Below are 20,685 nucleotides of genomic sequence, written 5' to 3'. Positions count from 1 at the left end.
GGAAATCATGTATGTTTATTTCAGCACAGGGCATAGTTGGTATGTTGTGCAAGTTTCTGTTCTCCTCCTCGATCCAGCCTGCATCAGCATTATGCGTGACAGCACTGGACCAAAGAGAAGACCAATATGTTGAGAGTTCTTCTTCTGTTGGTGTGCCATTGTGCTGTGTATCAGTGTTTGCTTTGTTATTAATTTGTCTGTAAAAGAGTTTTTCATTGTTTGTAAATAATTTATTTTGTTGTTTTCGTAGTGTACATGTTTTGTAACGTTTGAGTCTACGTGCTTTGGCAGCAAGTTTTTGTTTTAGTGTATCAATGTATTCTGTAATGTGTGTGTTGTGATGTTCATGTTTTGTATGTGTTTTTATTTTCTTGAAAATGTTGTTGAGCTGTTTCCTTAATTTGGGTGTTATGTTGCTTTTAGTGTATTGTGTCAGCCTGCCTAATTGCTGTCTAATGTCATTTATTTGTATTTCTATTCTTCTCTGCCAGGCAGGCTTGTGATAGAATTGTGTTTTCTGTGTATTTGTCTGTGACTGTACTTTCAGTCCATGGTGTGTCACTACTGTGACTGCCCCAGCATAAACTAATGTATGAATGTCTGCGAGTGTAGAAATCGAATGAATGTAGTGTGGTATTAAGTGAGTGTTTACATAATTTAGTGTTTTTCCTACTTCCTTTGACATGTTGATTTTTGGTATTCGTGGTCGTTGTGTGGGATCTGTTCCTGTATATTTAGTGAGTGTTTCCTGAAATATAAGTGAGAGCGTATTAACTAAATCCATGTCTATGTTATCAGTGATGGACGAGGAAGTATAGGCATGTAATAACATTTGATAAATAAAAGTTATGGATTTGAATTTTACTTCATGCTATTATTTTTTTAGATTTTTGTTTCTTCAATTATTTTAAGCCATTAACAGATAACATGGTAATATCTGTAATGTCAAATTACAAAAAATTTTAATGTGGGTTTAATTAATAAGTAACCAATATGATTTTGCAGTTATTAAAGTTTGATATTAATCTATAAAATAAAGTTTATCCATTAATAGTATTAAAAGTAAATGATTTGTTTGATAAGATTAATATATGTCATTCCTAGAAATATTTATATTTCAGGAATTTCATATCAGTTCTCTCACAAAATGTTCTGAAACAATTTTACACCATACATTAGTCAAAACTATTGAATTATTTTTGGGTTATATTAAGGGTAATTTAATTAATAATTATTGAAATTTAGCTTTAAAAATAGATGATGATTGCTGTATCTTGTGTAATGATTAATAATATTTATTTAATTAAAAATTAATTTCTATAACAGACATTTCTGGAAAAGAGATTGAGCTTGACTACACAAAACCAAACTCCTTGCTTAACTTGACATGCTATCCAGACTGTCATGTCATCTTAATTTGAACTTACCAGTATAATAGGTCCAATCAATATTAGATCCAGTAGGGATAATTAGTATTGTTGCAGTAATATAGAATATCAGATGTTTTCTTCTTGAATTCTCTAAATTATCTTATTAATTCAAAATTAATTATTAATCTTTACACAAGATGATGACACTATTTTTAGAAGTATTGAACACGAGGTCCATGTTAGTAACAATCACATGACTTTTTCCACCTTTATTTAGTTGACTAAATAAAGTCAACTAAATAAAGGTGGAAAAAGCCATGTGATTGTTAACACTTTTAAGATAATACAACACAGTTTCACAACAAATTAAAAATAAACTATTTTTATGCCAAATTCTGACAATATCATAATTTTACATGAAAAACGTGTGATTACATAAAGTCTGCAAAAGAATACAAGATGAAAATACACTATCATATACCCCCATGCCTTCAGTATAGGGTTATCAGGTAGTTGAAGATAAAATCCAAGACAAATTGAGTTCTTCCTGAAAGATACTGGGATTCTTTGACTCCAGGGAATGTATTTTTTGTGCAGGATGCAGGATGTGTATTTTTGCTCTTTCAGTGACAGAAATACATTTAAACCAAACAACCACTGTGTTATATTAAATTAATTATTAAACAATTTGTCACTAGATGGAGGCATTAGTTGCCATCTCATATTAAATTTTATATAAATATAATTAAATTAATATTTATTAAATAATTTAGAATATTCTGGAAGAAAAGAATCAGACCAGAGCAAGACTTAAACCTACAACTCTTGCTTACCATGTGGATGCATTGCCAGTTACACTCTACGAGCCATCAGTCCAATTTCCTCTTCCAGACATATTTAAATATGATATAACCATCTTCAGTTACTTATGGTGCCAACTGGGGTCACCTTTTGCACCCTTGTCCTATAAACTCCTATTTATTGGGTTTTGTGATGTTTGGTATGATATATATCATGTATTGCTCAACACTGGCATGATATATATATCATGTTAGTGTTGAGCAATGGTTGTCTGAGTGCCATGGGTTGGAGTCTGAGAAGGGTGTTAAAGGCATCCCCAGTTGGCACCGTAAGTAACCAAGAATAGTTATATCATATTTAAATATGTCTGGAAGAGGAAATTGGACTGGAGGCTCGAATAGTGTAACTGGCGACATATTCACACAGTAAGTGGTAGTTGCACATTTGAGTCCTGCTCCAAGCCAATTCTTTTATTCCAGAATATTCTAAATTATTTAATAAATATTAATTTATTTACAATTATTAAATTTAATAAGAGATGGCATCTAACACCTCCTCTAGTGACAAATTATTTAGTAATTAATTAAATATAATCATGGAAAAGTAGCCTGATGTAATCTACTGGTTGTTTAGCTTTACAAATTTATTGGGTTTCATAATGTTTGTTTATGTAGAAATACATTTAAAATGTGGAAAAAGAAAAAGATGCTTTACTGTAGGAAAATTTTCTAGAATTAATGACCTTCTGTCACTAGATGGCAGTCAGAAAAAACGCAGGACAATCGCAGAAAACCAGGTCATCCTGCAACCCTGCTCTGGAGTAGACATTGAAAGCATTATAATTATCAGTTTGCAGTTTAGAAGTTACCAACTCAAGCATTAAAATATTGACATGTAATAAACTACAGAAACTGGAGGGAATATCAGAAAATAAATTTACACCTTAGAAATCAATTTCAGCAAAAACTTTAAGGAAACAAAAACATTTTCAACTTAATTTGGTAGGTCTTCATCAGTTGCATATTCCAAAATAGAACATATTTGAGTGAAAAGAATTTTTAATAAATACTAGTAGAATAGAACAAAATATAATATATTATTTTTGTTTATTTTCATTATAACATAAAAATTAATAACAAATAAGTAACAAAATAAAATAAGAATAATAATATAATAATATAGAAGTGCCCCATTAAAGGAAGTCAAGAGCTCCATGCAATAGATAGTGAGGTTTTTATTTTCTAATATACATTGACTATACACATGAATCCATCATGGAAAAAATTAAAAAATATGAAAACACGATTTTTTAATTTTATATATATATATGAATCTTTTTTGGTTTAATTCATATGAAGATAGCTTGAAAAATTAAGAGTGTACATCCATTTCAGGGATAATATTACTAAATTTTCAAACTATGCCATATGTATAGATATAAACACATTTTGAACTTTCCAAATACTAAAGATATTGATAATTTTAAATGTGAAAATATCTCATTAAATAGTAACTTTCCATTTTAATACAATACATGCTATAAATTTTGTATTATTGAAATATTTAATTTTAAAGTTTTTGTATATTATTATTTTATTTTAGTTAATATTATTTTACATATTCAATTTAATATATTATGTATTTCATTTTAAATTTATATATTATTTATTTAAATCTACATCTAATTCTTAAACCAGTTAATGGCTATATAAGTATTTGAAAATGCTTATATATATTTAAAATTTTTTCTTGAGTAATGTATGACTTGATTTTTGTTTACCAAACAAAACATTTTGAAAGTTGGCAGATAAAGTTGTGTGTAACGTTAGTTAAAATGAAAATTATTGATAGAATCAGTCAGTTTGAAAATTAAAACTATAGATTCTAAAATGTAAATATAATAATAATAATAATAAAATAAATATAATACTGATACAATTAAAACTTTGTTTTGTTATGTAGGTCATCAAGCTGATGATGACACTGATTCCAGATCACAAGTAAGCAAAATTTTGTAAATTTAATATATATGAATAATTTACATATCCAATGTAATATTAATTTGTATTAAATACTCTACTTAAATATTTTAAGTTAGGTTTAGTTTTAATTATGTTTAAAGATATTGGCTTGAGTTTTTTAAAATTTAATTTAGAAAAGAATTATGATTAGCACATTAAAAATTATTATAATTTATATAATGCACTTTCCAATATCACTTTCTCTGCTTTTGACATAGCAATCAGACAGCAGTGAAATAGAAATGGTAAGTTGATAAGCCAATTAGATTTCTTCCTTTATATTTTATATTAGTAATTTTATGTGGAAGAAATAAACAGTATTTATTAAAATTTAAATTTTGTGATAACTACAAAAGTTGTTTGAAATTATATTGTGATAATTTCATGAAAGTATGAACTTACTAGATGATATGAAAGTATTCATTTATTGAAAAAATATTCTGTTCTTTACAGAGTGCAAATCATAAAAATTTCTAATGTCAAATAGCTTATGTAGTTAAAAATAAACAATCAAGTGTACAATGTGTGGATGTAATGCATGCAATGATAAGAAAACATATTTGATATGAAATTTATAATTATAGGTGATTTCTTTATGGCAAATAGGAACAATGCAATTTTACTCTTGAAATCATATAACTGGATATTGAAGAGACTGCATGTCATGCTCTCAGCAAAATCATCAATGATGATAATGACAATTATTATAATTTACTACACTACATATATATGTAGAGTAGTAAATTATAAATAGTACGGCAATCATTTTCCACTAGAACTCATTGTGTTGCCATTTCAGACTCATCTTGACCCAGATTGCTCTTCTAACATCAGTTATGCTATGAATATTGTCAGCATTACTATATACTTTTATTTAATTTTTTTCAGGGTATTTTACCATTTGTTGTTGTTAATAAAATATATAACAACAACAAGAATAATATAATTTGATAAATAAAATAGAATTGATGAAAAAGTTTGACATTTGGCATGATTTATATTTTCAACACTTGCAGTTTAGGAGATTATTTCTTAAATATTCCATTTTTTTATTTGTTAATTTTTTCATATATTCATTTGTTTCATAATTACATCTATGCTGAATTTCAAATAGTAATTAAACAAAAGAAAGGGAGAGAAAATGAAATGTTAGAGGTAGTACCTTCTAACTTCAATTGCATATCAGTAAGTATCATGTTTTCAAAATCCACTTTGCAGATATGGCGTATATGATGATGTGACTTATGCAGAGGTTTTATTTTAGCTCTTAATTTTTTGTAGGATATGTGTTGCTGTTGGTTATTTATACAAAATTACAATAATGATGTAGTTGAATCTGAAGCTTAGTAACATTGAGAACAATATGTAATTTATGGTAAGATTAGGATTATTGGAACAAGGATATTAACTTGTTTATATTGTTATATGTGTATATTTGATGTTTATTAAAATATGTCTAGAACCTTGTTTGGTTTTTTATTTGTTCTAGAATATCCACTATAAACAAACAAACAAGAAGTAGATTGTTTATGATGTATGTGTTCAGATCTGTTCTGCTAGGACTATATAGTGCATAAATATTTTTTATAAATATATAGGAGAGTATGCTTTTAATTTTGTTGTTTTGTAATATTTTTAGATGTGAAAGTGTTTTCTTAATTGGAAATTGTTTTTATTTTTGTAAGTAATTAAGCAGCATCCTTAAATCACTCCATTTGACAGTTTATAATCATCCTATTTATGGTTGGAGTAGGGGGGGGCATGTTTGAACATCGATGCTACAAGTGACTTTTCTGCGAACCTTTCATTTGTACAAAGAAGTGGTGTATTACTATTTGTTTGATTAACTTATAACTAAAACAAGTTTAAACTAATATTATCTAAGTGAAGGTAAAGGAAAAAGTAAAAAACAAAAAAAATAATAATAAAATGCAAAGATCTCCAGTCAGGCGTGGAAGACCTCTACTGATTAGAACTAGGACAGAGAACAAACAATCTCAACCATGTACTTCAAGCTCCAAACTCATTACGAATTACGGAACACAACTGAAAAATGATTTACAAGAAGAAACAAAAGAACTCTCGAATCAAAACATGGAACCTGGTCAGCAGAATTCACAGGGCTCAACAGGTGAGTTACCTAATATTAACTCAAGTCTTTTAACTAATTTGGCAAGTCAACTTGACACCACAACTGCACTTCTATGGACTAAAATATCAGATTTAATAAATTCTTCAAATGATAAATTGTTAGAACAAATGGCCTATATAAAAGAAGATGTAGAATGAATCCGTCAAGATATACGTGAGACTAAGAAACGACAGATAAATATGGAGGAAGAAATTAAAAACTTAAAGCAACAACTAGAAAACCAAAAAATGAAAACAAACTAATGCAATTCAAAATAGACTCTTTAATTAATGATTATAATTATAAAAAAATAATTGTATACAAATATCCAATCTCGAAATCCATATCTAAGTTAGAGGTATACAACTTCATGACTAATTTACTCAACATTTACAATATAACCCAAACTGATATAATAGAAACAAACTTAATAACAATGCAACCTAATATAACAGTAAGAATAACGTTCAGTAATAAGCAGCTTCGTGATAAATTTTTCTACACCTTTATTCAAAAGAAACAACAAAAAAATTCACTAGAAGAATGGGAAGATATGCAAATATCCCCAGATTTGACAAAAAACTCAAGGACAAGAAGAAAGAATTTACTCCCAATACTTCATGAAATGCGAAAACAAAAAGACCAAGTTAAACTCCGTAACGATATATTAATGATAAACCAAGAAAAAATAACATATAGTCTAAAGTTGAGTAAATTGGTTTATGTAAATAATTTTCATCCTTATTGTAATCAAATAAATACAGACAGTTGATATCACGATAAGCAAAAAAATACGCAACAAAATAAAGTCATAAAGAATAATCAAATGGTTTCCATTGCTAATTGGAATGGCCAAGGAATAAAATACAAAACCTCACTAATAAACAACTTTTGCATTAAATATGAACCGGATATTTTTGCAATTACCAAAACTTGGATTACTTCCAATCTGTTTTATAAAACAAAATTTTTCAATAACTTTATAGTGGAATCGGTTCAAGCACAAAAACCTACAGGGCCAGGCTGTCCAAGCGGAGGTATATGCATCCTAATAAAAAAGAATTTTGGCAAAATAATTGATATAAAAAAATCCAACACCTATATGCTACTTCTCATCTCACTACAGAAGCCTACTTTTGTAAACAAAGCAAATAATCTAATGACGTTATTAATTGCTTATATTCCGCCTGATGATTTAATTACTTTAAAAAATACTTTCAAAATATTAGAAACTTGGAATTATATTTCTCCTCTCACTATAGTAATAGGTGATTTTAATGCAAGGATTGGTGAGTTAACAGACTCAAAATACAATGGTGCTAATTTCTATATAGCTAACAAACGTCAATCGAAAGACAAACAAACCAACAGACTGGGTAAAAACCTTATTGAGTTGTTAACGGAACAAAGATTGTTTCTCTGTAATGGTAGAATTCAACAGGATATCCCAGCTGAATATACCTGCTTGACTAATAATGGTGCTTCGATCATAGATTATACAATTTGCTCTGAATCATTTTTAGATTGCTGTTTAGAATTTCATACTATGAACTTCGATATTTCAGATCATTTTCCTACAATAGCAAAATTCCTTTTATTTCCTTTTAAGAATTCGGATAATTCTCATAACAACAATTTTAAGATAAAGTACAAATTTGCCAATTATAAGTCTGATGTTGAAAATCGTTTTAAAAATATGCCAGAAGTAACTAACTATAACAGTGAAGATGTATACAAAATAATGATAAATATTATGAATGATTATATAATATTAAATAAGGATAATAAATACCCGCAAAATAAAAATAAAAAAATCTGGTATGATTTCGACTGTTACAAAGAAAAACTGCGGAAGCAACAAGATTTAAAAATTTTTAGGCAAAATCCTAATAAAGAAAATTTGATTAATTATAAGAATGCCAAACGAAACTGCAATAACTTAATTAAGACAAAAAAGAAAAACTACCTTTGTAGAATTGAATCAAATTTAATAAATAATAGTAATAATAGTAAAATATTTTGGAACACTATTCGAAAATTTCAACCAAAAGCTAATCTAAGGGATAACAACATTGGTATAGAATTCGAAACTTGGAAGAAATTCTATCAAAGCTTCACTATAAATAATTTAAAAATTCCAATGGAAAGAAATATTAACTACTATGACAATTATTTAAATTCTGACTTGACCATGAATGAACTCGACGAAGTAATTCAAAAAACAAAAAACAATACTACCCCTGGGGATGATAACATACCAACCAAATTTTTAAAAATGTTACCAATGAATTCTAAAATAAAATTATTGAAACTATTCAATGCTATGTACAGCACAATGTCCTATCCTAAATCTTGGAATTCCATTATTATAACGATGATCTATAAAAAGGGAGACCAGATGGCCCCAGAAAACTATAGACCTATAGCCTTGCTATCCACCCTTAGAAAATGTTTCACCTCGATACTTGCTAAAAAATTCCGACATTGGATCAAAATCATCGAGTTAGAAGCAGAATTTCAATTTGCTTATACAAAAAATAAAGGCACCGAATTTGCAATATTTACCTTGCTCATGATTATCCAATTATACCTCTTAAAAAAACATAGAAAAGCGTATGCTGCCTTTATAGATATTACAAAGGCATTTGATTCAGTATATGTTCCATTATTACAACAAAAACTTAAGGAGAGTGGTGCTAGTTATCAATTTATAGGAACAATATCAATACTATTTCAAAACTATAAAATAAAGATTAAGCACGGTAAAAATATTCTTCCACTATTAACACATTCCCGTGATATCCTTCAAGCAGATCCATTATCTCCACATTTATTTAACTTTTACTTGAAAGATATAGATCATCTTTTTTCTGAAGCAAATGATGGTATAGTTATAGGCAATGAAGCATTTCATTACATTCTCTTTGCTGCTGATTTGGTTTTGGTAGCACCGACAAAAATTTCTCTTCAAAGGAAAATTAATCAATTAAATTCGCATTTTAAGTCTAAATATCTAGCAGTCAATCCAAGTAAAACTAAAATAATTATTTTCCGGAACAACAGTAAAATATCTGTTAACGAAACAAAAATTTATCATGAAAATATCCTTCTACAATCTGTTAATGAGATAAATTACCCAGGAATTAACTTTGGAATCTAACCTTTAAATCGCATATTTCTAAACTCAACAATAAAGTTAAACAAGCAATCGATAATCTTTTGTTTTTATGCAGTAGATTGAAAACTTCTGACTTAAGAATACGCATGAAACTTTATAATTTGATTATTAATCCTATGATTTTCTAAGCCAGTCCCATTTGGAGCTTGGATCATCTCTATAAGTTAGAACTTTTTCATATTTACTATCTACGCAGATTATTTCAGTTAGAACGGACAATACCCGGATATGCACTAAGTCATGAAACTAATCGTATATGGTCCTTTCTGTTCATATTAAAACGTATTATTAAATTTTATTACAGACTCAAATTCAATAGCAACAACAATTTGATTGCTCTATATCATGAAAATATCAAGCAAAGTAATCTTCAAAAAAACAAACAGCTATGGCATAACAAACTAAAAACTATTTTCAATTCTTTTGGAGTATCAGAACTACTATTTCAAGATAACATTCAAGATTGGAAAACAGGTTACTCACTACTTTTGAACTCAGCTATAGCACAATCCATAAACAAAGATCAACTCTCCCTATACAGCAGTAAATATTATCCTTGGTACTTAGACATATTTAAAATACGATCTGTTCAATCATATATGTTGTATTCGGTTAATTTGAATGTAAAACGTCTTATAGTACAACTCCGTTTAAATAAATATTCGCTTTATGTTAACAATACTTACATAAACTTATCAACTAAAAAATGTTTTTTATGTAACTCCGACGATTTATCACCTTACCATTTAATATTAAAATGTCAAAAATTAAACGATATTCGTGAACACTATGAAATGGCTCGGATTTGTAATTGCAACTCGCTAATAGAATTGTTAATAAACTTCAATAAAATGAGTAAAAAGAACTTATATAAAATTTATAATTACTTTAATAAAATAATTGACATTTATAACAACAAAACAAGTTAACATTAACTAAGATTTAAAATAAGATATCATTAATGTAATATGACAAAAAAATTGTAATAATCAAATCAAATGTATGAGATGTATTGTGAAAAAAATGTGTAAATTAAAAAAATCAAAAAGTATTGTTATGAAAAAAACAAGTAAACAACGTAAATGTAAACCCCCTTGTAACAGGGAATAAATTCCCAATGGACAATAATAAATGATGATGATTTATGGTTGGAGTAAGACGACAAACTCTTATTATTTTAAATATTATGTAGCCAGATTCTTTCAAACACTAGTAATGAAGAAATTGACAATATTTTTCATAGAAAAATTTTTGAATATAAATTATGATGAAAGTTTTGTGCTATTGCATGTTTTAGTATAATAGTTAAAATTGTCAAAATGAAAGTATAAGGTTCACTGTCAACTTTATTTAAACAAAAAAGGCTTAAGTTTACTATCTTACTCTACTTTTTCCTATATGTTTTTATATATTAATAAGATTACACTGTTACACTGAGCTTAAAGCCACTGACAGTTTTATGAGCAACTATAAATTTCTCTAATAATTTCATAATGAATTGATCAATTTTTCCAATAGTTATTCATATGATTGCAACTTGTATATTTTCTCATTACATTTACAGAAATTCCCTTTTTGTGTGCTACACATAGTCATGTGTCTCAAAAATTGATTTTACAATTTATCCAATTTTAATTCAATAGTAAAATTTTTTTATTTTAAAAGGAGTTTTTATCCTCTTTGTCTTCTAATGCCCCCTAACGCTCTCTTGAGTCTCCTTCTGCTCCCAAAGGGGGCTGTAGTGCCCACTTTGGAAATCACTGGCTTATTGTAAGGTAAAAAGCATCATTTTCTATTTAATAAAAAAGTTTGTATGTTTTTATTTAAAAAAGATATTTTTATGAGATAAAAGTAAAAAATTAAAATCTTGTCATTGAGGTCTGATGCTTTTTGACAGTCCCACAAAGTATTGCATTTAGTGAATACAGTATGTTCAGTGAAACGTGAAGCATTTGACGATCAAAAAATCATTTACTTCTTATGAATGGAAAAGCTTTACTGTTTCTTCATTACAATCCTATTAACAAATATTTGCTCAAGGTTATTTATTAAAGTTACAGTGGAACCTCAGTATACGACCTTAATCCGTTCCTGATGTTTGGACTTATACTGAATAGGACGTATACCAAACCAACCTTTCCCATAAGAAGTAATGTAAAAATGATTAATCTGTTCTCATGTAAAAAAAATCTCCTCTTGATATGATATATTAACGGGGTTGTAAAATAATTTAAACACTGTTTGAGCATATTAATAAAAAAATAAATTTTATTATAGATTTTTAAAGTTATTACAGTATATTGTATTATATTATTTAAATCATTAAATCAAAATCAAATCAAATCAAACTCTCCTTAATACTAATAGTCTGTTCAGAAATTGATTAAACCTCTTTCACAACGTTAGCAGATTTATAATGTCTTTATTTTTCATGATTGTCGATATCGTCATTCTCAGAATACGGTATGCAACAGTTAAATCTCGAACACGCATGCCACCTTCATATTTCTCAACAATCTCTTTTTTCAGTTCCATTGTAATTTTAGTCATTTTTTTAGTTTTCTGTTGCCTTTCATTTGCCTTTTTGCAATTCATGATTAATAAAATTAATAAAATTTTACTTACAAATTAAAATCAGAATAAATTTAACAGAGTTATAAACCGTGGGACCGTGAACGTCTAGTCTGGTCTAGTACACCGATAGTGCTATTTGTTCATAGATGGCGCATATAATTGAATTAAGTCGTATACTGAGCAAAATTTGTTTTGTCCAAACAGGATGTATTCCGAATTGGACGTATTCTAAAGCAGACATATACTGAGGTTCCACTGTGTATTTATTTTGAAATGGAATAAATAACAATATTTTTAAATATCCTTTATATTGAATTTTTTAAGTGTTCTTTTCATTTTATCTTGTATTTTTCTTTCTTCCTTTTTTCTCTCTCTCCTCAAACTAAAAAGAGGTTATTTGGCCACATAATTTGACTTTGAAGAAGTATCAGTTTGAATATCAAATACACGTGTTTAGTATTTTGCTAAATACCAATTACTTACTTTGCGACTGAATATACTTGAATTCTGAATAATGCTAAATATTCAGTTCAACACTACAGAAAAATCTTGCATTTTTATACATATGAAATAACTCACAGTCAAGAATTGGTTTCTAATGATAATGATAAGCAGAAAATATTTGCCATGATTTGTAGTTTATAGAATGGTTGATGATGCAATGGCTCTGGCAAATTCTGTGGAATGATGACTCATTTTTGTGTTTAAATGGTGATGTGCAGTGGTGATATTCGAAATATTTAACAAAGGGTTCGCTAGCAGAAAATTTTTCCCTAACAATCACTGACAAACAAAATGGAAGTTTTGGCTAGAAATAAATACAATACCTTTTCTTGCGATATATCTAATAATCAGTGGCGTATTTGGAATGTAAGGGGCCCTGGGCGAAGACCAGGTAACAATAGTATATTAATGCTGTCAACCTTTTTGTTTTTTCTTTTAGGCACAGAAATTTTTCACCCCGAATGGCACTGCTGATAATAGACAGATTTCATCATCTCTCGAAATACAATATCCTTTTTATTTCGCTGTGCATAGCCCGACACGTGTTCCACAGCCATCTTGTATTATCTCTCGTGCGTGCAATTGTGGGATCTCTCTTATGACTGGATCTAGTTTCAAGAACTCTCTTGAATCGATCGCGATTAAACCTCATTTCGGTCGAGATTGAAATGGTCGAGAGAGATCGCACCAAGGCATAGTCCCCGACCTTGCTCACAATCTAGATTGAAATGCTCGGTGCGAACGAGGTATAAGGCTCTAGTTTAGTAGTGTTACAGAGTATAATACGTATATTTTAATATATTTTTTAAAAGAAACAAAACCACTGAGAAATGTTGTGTGTGTTTAACAAGGTTCAGGAAACTGAAAATTTTACCAACAGGTTCGGGCAAACCTGTGCGAACCTGCTGAATATCACCACTGCCATTCTGATTTTAAAATGAATAGAAGTATTAAGTCAAATACTTTGAAGTAGAAAGTTTTTATCACCACTGGTGATGTGAATGCATAATTGCCATATTTGATCTGATGAAAATTTACATGTTCACCAACAAATTCCATTGCACTCACCAAAGATAATGGTTTAGTGTGATTTCATAACATCCTTTATCATTATTTTTTTTCTTTGAAGAAAACTCTGTATTTGTGCCAGTAACGTGCTCAGTTAGTTGCTAGTTAATTACTAGATACAGAGATATGTTTAAAACTTTGTAATTCCAGTGCTACAGCAGAGAAATTCTCTGAGTACTACAATCTTTATGCAAGATTGTGGTACTCAGACAAGTAGCTTCAACGCATCAACACATATCATCTTAAATATGGAGGCCTTACTGTAACATTTTTGCACAAAAGAGCGATTAACTAATCATTTTCAATGACATGGCTGCCAGAATCATCAGATTGGAACCACTGACTTTCAGCTATGTAGGGCTACCTAAAGAGCCTCATTTGTCAAGGCAATGTTCCTACTTAGCTATTTTAAAATACAGAATTTCACAAGTGCAAGAATAGGTCAAGTGTGTTGTGCAGTAAATGCAGTTTATAAAGCATTGGAAGTGGAAGGCACACAGAGCCATATTTTTGTCAATTGCACATTTCAATTGAAATAAAATTATTGCACTTTGTTTCTCAATTCCCAAAATTTGTTAGAAAATATGTAATATGCACTGTACATTATATTGACAAGTTTCAAATTTTGTCAAGATCTGCCCAATAATTTTTTCTACAATGAGCTCTGAATTGCTTGCTCTTTAATTATAATTATCTCATACATATTATGCATGCATGCATGTATGTATTGTGTGTGTGTGTATATATATATATATATATATATATATATATATATTTAATTTAGTAATTAACTTGTATCCTTACAATTATGCTGATTTTACTTTGAGATTATAATGTCTCTAATTTTCTGACTTTTAACTAATAAATAGCTTATTTATACTTTGTCATAAATAATTTCTTAAAGACAAATGCTAATGGGTAAATATAAAATGACATTTGGGTAAAAAATTCAGATGCTTTGATTAAATGAAAATGCAAAAAGTACTGAAAAGTCTCAAGGAATCAGAAAATGCTTAATGTATTAATATAACTTAGATCTGCAGATAGGATGAATTTATTCCAAAAACATTAATATGTTAAATGTATTCTGGCTCCTTGAGAGACTTTTTTTTTTTTTTTTTTTATATGAATCGAAACAGAGTTGAAAGACTATTTGAAGATTAGTTTTGATTAATTTTTAGATTTCAAAAGAGCCATAGTATGAATGGAACAAAATATACATATTAATTTTTTCACGTTTGTTCTAACGTTTTCGGCCCACCCTGGGCCATCTTCAGGAATATAATGAATGAATGTGTAGAATTAGAAAATTTCACAGTAATTTGAATCGGAAGGCATTCGATGTATACGTTCTAATTCTACACGTTCATTCATTATATTCCTGAAGATGGCCCAGGGTGGGACGAAAACGTTAGAAAAAACGTGAAAGAAATTAACTGGAAGGATTAAGGCTACATTAGAAGAAGTACATTCATCCAGTACGTTTGATTGATGTGAGTTGGAATTATACATATTAAAATCACAAGTGTGAAAATAAATGCCTGTGTTTGAATTTAGCAACTTTTTAATACTGCTTATGGTCAAGTCTGTTTGAATTTAGGTTAAATGTGTGTAGCATTGGATTTTATAGCAAGAGGAAGATATTTTTGCAAAAAAAACTAATCAGTAGTGGCAGATTCAGAAGTAATTAAAGGGGGAGCTAACTTAAAAATTAAAAATATTTGAATAATAAGTACTTTTTATTGACATGTTCATAATGATTACAAACTCTGATAAACTCTATAAGTGTTTTTAAAACGATATTTTGAAGTTTGAACAAATATATTGTCAATGGGGAGGACTTAAGCTACTGTAGTCCTTCCTTTGTATCTGTCATTGCTAATCAGTCCATTGTTTAGGATAATTCTCAGGTTGTTTGTTGGTCATTGAATTTGAGATTCATCCATAGGTCAAGGAAATTGTTTTTTCCTCTTATATAAGATATGGTCAGTTGCCATGGAGGTAATTAATTCTTCTGCATTTCTGATGGGGGAGGTATTCTTGCATCAAATATTGTGATAACTGGTGTAAACTACCTCCCCATCAATATGCCACCACCGAAAATTAAGTCAAATTTATTTCAACATTGACAACGGAATCAGCTTTCTAATATAAAATGCATACTTTAACATCTGTAAAAGAGTCCAAATTCTTCTACTTTTAGGCATAATGCTGTTAGTGTTAAAAATTTTATTTTAATTTTTACACACTATATGCATTTGGAAAGAGAGAGACTAAAACAGAATCGTAAAACAACTTACTTACAAACATTAAGTTCAATTTTAAATTTTCTAGAGAATTTTAAAAATAGAAATGTTACTTAACACTGCTGTACAGGAGCAGTAGTTTTTCTGCTTATGCATTATAGTTATTTTATAGCTGCTCCTCTTTCTAAAAATCCTATCTATATTTCTCAAATAGGAAATGTTGGTACTTATGCACCACTGCCAATAAGTTTTAGTTGGTGCATATATCTTCATTGAATGCTGAATATTAAGCACAGTATATTTTGTTGTCAGTATTGGTTTTTTGGAAAAATAAGAGTGCCAAGAAGTTAGAATACTGGAAGGCATAGTTCTTGAGAAATTGAGATCATCTTTTGATGAAATGATCTCAGAAGTTTATCATCAAATTTAAAATATTATCAACTTTTGGTGATTTGATTAGTGACAGAATAATCCCTAAGAAAAAGTTATAAAAATTATTCTCATTTTCAGGAAATTATGTCCATTCTAATATTTTATATTTTTTTAATATTAAAAATGTTATTGTATTAAAGAAATTATGAGAATAAATAGTCTATAAAACTATTTCAGTCATCAAACAAAGCAGCCTCCAAACGAGCGAGTAGTGCCCCTCCAGTCAGACGAAATGTTTTTGCAACACCGAAACCACCTTTAAGTTCAAATAGTGAGTATGACCTGTGTTTCTATTTCTTATTTTTGTATTCATTTTTGTTGTAAAATATATTTTAATATATTTCTCAGCACTTATAATGTTCTGACTAATTTAGAAGTTTTTTATTTTGATTTAAATGATTTTTGAAGATTTAAAACTTTATTTTTAATATATACTTATTATAACATATTTTATTACCACAGTGAATTAGTGAAAATTAAAAGAGTTTTTCAATTTTAAAATATTCTTAGATTTAAAACAGTAGTTTGAAACCATTTAGTCCATTAGATGAAAATTCACAGTTTATGAATGTACATGGAATTACTCTTATATGAAACTGTTTTACATGTAAGCAACATTATTATGAACTAGCTATCTCATTAATAAAGTGTGCAGTAATTTATAAATTTCAAATTATTCAAATACAAAATTTTATGATTCTTAATTTAGATTATAACAAAATTTACAAGCACAATTGTTGTATCTCTATAGAGAGGTTTCAAGGTTGCATGTCACGTGATAAAACACACGTTTGCTCCGCCCATTCGCCATTTTTGTGGTAGTTTTCGCTCGCTTAGCTTGCACGTGATCTGTTATTCGACGTCTTTTTTTAGTTTAAACATACAAAAATACTGCAGTTCTATTATCATGGATTAAGTTAAAAAAGATTCTTTTCTTGCGGGCTATTCTAGCAGGTCATAACTATTTAACAAGTGGCTGGGTTTCTCCTGATATAAAAGTAAAAGTAATGAATAACAGTGAAGTAATATTGCTTGGAAAGATATGTTTTCTTTTGTTTGTTTAAACTCGTGTTTTTACGTATTTCTTAACTAAGAATTTTTGTCTGAAAGTAAGTCTAATTAAAAACAGCTGTGGAAATTTTTTAATTCAAATTGTTCAGTGCCTTTATTTTCTAGTTGAAACTAGCATATAATAAGCCTACTTGCTTTTAGTTTTAACGTGTAATGTTTATAAGTTTGCACTAGCTAAAGCCTGAAATTACATTAGTTATTCGTTTATAAATGCACTATACCTAGCTAAATTAATATAAGCAAATCAGTAAACTTTTTTAGGTTTTAAAATATAACTTAGTGTTTATTAATGTAAATATTGAAATGAAATGTTTCTGACAAACTCTTGTATTGATATTCACTTTATTCGTAACGAAATTTTTCCGGTTAATTCTCGAGAGCCATGCAGTTTGCCTTCGTCGTGAAACCTCCTCAGTTTGGGATCCTTGATGACAAATAATGCCGGGAATTTTAAAAAATGATGTTCCTTTGTTCTTGAGTGAACTAGCATTACACCCAATTACACAACAAATCACCATAGTGATATTCGCGACGAAAAAAAAACAACACAAGAACTACAATTAAAGCACACGTGAACACACACAAAACGTAAACAAGTCACAGTCACAAAGATGGCGCTGGACAATTGCGCATGCTCATGACGTCACTCGTGATGTCGACATGAAACCTCTCTATAGGAATCTATATTTACCAGTGGCATGCGGTGACATTTGGCGATAGGGAAGCTGTGTTTCCATAAAAATTATAAACAATTACTGGAAATGACAAAAATAAACAGTTTACAATACAAAATGCTACTCACAAAAAACCTTTAACCGGTGCAAATTAAAATTTAACAGTCACTACAAATGCTTTCAGACCCCTCCTGGGCCCTTCCTCAGGTTAAGAATTGTGTGGAACGATTTTTAAAGATAAAAAAAAAGAATGAAATCATGCGTTTAACAGCATCGAACATAAAAGTCTCTACGTAACATCAAATGCCATTTTAAAAATTTTTCTTCATTATTCATGTAGTGGTCATAGAGTCTTGATGCCAGGCGAAACCACACATCATAAACGTTACCTTACCCTCTTTACACTCCTTTCTTTAGGCATAAGATGCAGTTAATCCTTTGGCTGCATTAGAGCTTACCAAGCCGAGGAAAGAGTGATCTCATCTCTAGAATTAACAATGATGTACTGTAAACCCTATAGATCTCGATCTGCTCCAACCATTTGAGATGATTCAAACATGATGTGGTCACAATTAACTTAGCATTCGAAAAGTCCGCTATGATCTCAGGATCAGATGCATAAGTTGATAATAAAGTGGATAACATTTATTGTGTTGAATGTCACGCATATGCTCCTTCAGTCTGAGCCCAACAGCATATTTCGTTGAACCTATGTACAGGTACTTGAATGCTTTTTGAATGCTAAGTTAATTGTCCACTACATGTTTGAACCATCTCAAATGGTTGGAGCAGATCGAGATCTATAGGGTTTACAGTACATCATTGTTAATTCTAGAGATGAGATCACTCTTTCCTCGGCTTGGTAAGCTCTAATGCAGCCAAAGGATTAACTGCATCTTATGCCTAAAGAAAGGAGTGTAAAGAGGGTAAGGTAACGTTTATGATGTGTGGTTTCGCCTGGCATCAAGACTCTATGACCACTACATGAATAATGAAGAAAAATTTTTAAAATGGCATTTGATGTTACGTAGAGACTTTTATGTTCGATGCTGTTAAACGCATGATTTCATTCTTTTTTTTTATCTTTAAAAATCATTCCACACAATTCTTAACCTGAGGAAGGGCCCAGGAGGGGTCTGAAAGCATTTGTAGTGACTGTTAAATTTTAATTTGCACCGGTTAAAGGTTTTTTGTGAGTAGCATTTTGTATTGTAAATTGTTTATTTTTGTCATTTCCAGTATTTGTTTATAATTTTTATGGAAACACAGCTTCCCTATCGCCAAATGGCACTGCATGCCACTGGTAAATATAGATTCCTATAGAGATACAACAATTGTGCTTGTAAATTTTATTATAATCTAAATTAAGAATCATAAAATTTTGTATTTGAATAATTTGAAATCTATAAATTACTGCACACTTTATTAATGAGATAGCTAGTTCATAATAATGTTGCTTACATGTAAAACAGTTTCATATAAGAGTAATTCCATGTATATTCATAAACTGTGAATTTTCATCTAATGGACTAAATGGTTTCAAACTACTAATGTTTTAAATCTAAGAATATTTTAAAATTGAAAAACTCTTTTAATTTTCACTAATTCACTGTGGTAATAAAATATGTTATAATAAGTATATATTAAAAATAAAGTTCAAAGAAATTTTTTGATGCATTGTGATTATAAGCAGCTATGACATAGTGTGATAATTTTTCTTAACGGTCTCAACAAAATTGTGGCATTTTTTAAAATGTCAGAACACATCATACTCTTGTCTTGATGAAACCAAATGGTGTTGACAATTCCCTTTGCTGTGAACTATCCTTTAGCATGCCAAGATAACTGTTCTGATTAACAAGGCTTTCAAAGAAATGAAGACCAAACAGATGTCCACAGTTATGCCTGCCAAAAACCATAACATGAGGCAGGTTATTTTTGATTTTCTTAGAGAAATGAGGATTTTTTCCAGTTCATAAAAACACATTGCAGTTCTAAGAGCTATGATAAATTGCATATTTATATAAAAAATGATTTTCTCAGGTCCATTGCTCTTGGAAAGCATTGCAACATTAACTAATACTGGATGAAAACTCTTCACTTGCAAGCCTTTTTCATGTAGTCTTGTATTTGTTGATCTTTGAATACTTAACTCTGCAGCATATTTGCATGCTGACTTCATTGGCAATCATATGATTGACTCCTCTGCAGCAGCACAAATCTCCATAAAGTGCTCAGCCTCCCACTCTATGGCACTTCATATTGCAAAAGTTTTCTTTTTTCCAGCCCAATAACATTAGCCATGATGGTGATTGTTTGCCAAAATGCACAGTAAATTCATTCATTATATCACACACTGTTTTGCTAGTGATTGGATGTTCATGGACCCACACAGTCACCACTCTAAACACTCCTTAATGGTGTTAGCTATTGTGTCCTTTCAAGAAAACTCACTCAGCATTGTTGCCAATTTCTTCTGTCATACCAAGAGGCAACACATTCCACAGCATACAGATCACATTTGAAAGAAGCAAATATGACCACTCTTTTTAAATTTTCATGACAAACATGTTCTCTTTCTTCACGTAACTATTACAGTAGAGAGTCGAAAATCA

General features: G+C 29.4%; 1 protein-coding gene across 12 annotated transcripts in view; it reads left to right on the top strand.

The window, feature by feature from the left end:
- Positions 1-20,685, top strand: part of LOC136979043 (CLIP-associating protein 1-like) — a 196,749-nt gene that overhangs the window by 79,878 nt on the left and 96,186 nt on the right. For 8 of the 12 annotated variants that reach the window (XM_067274925.1, XM_067274927.1, XM_067274919.1 and 5 more), the window contains 3 exons: positions 4,134-4,171; positions 4,411-4,437; positions 16,503-16,596. In XM_067274925.1, the coding sequence (XP_067131026.1) occupies positions 4,134-4,171; positions 4,411-4,437; positions 16,503-16,596 (159 nt within the window). The remainder of the gene's footprint in view (positions 1-4,133; positions 4,172-4,410; positions 4,438-16,502; positions 16,597-20,685) is intronic. The other 4 variants (XM_067274926.1, XM_067274923.1, XM_067274929.1 and 1 more) reach the window with 1 other exon arrangement.

The sequence above is a fragment of the Centruroides vittatus genome, unplaced genomic scaffold, assembly GCF_030686945.1.
Source record: "Centruroides vittatus isolate TY-2023 unplaced genomic scaffold, ASM3068694v2 contig_575, whole genome shotgun sequence".
In the NCBI taxonomy this organism is placed as follows: Eukaryota; Metazoa; Arthropoda; class Arachnida; order Scorpiones; family Buthidae; genus Centruroides; species Centruroides vittatus.
This window is presented reverse-complemented; position numbering and strand designations above follow the sequence as displayed.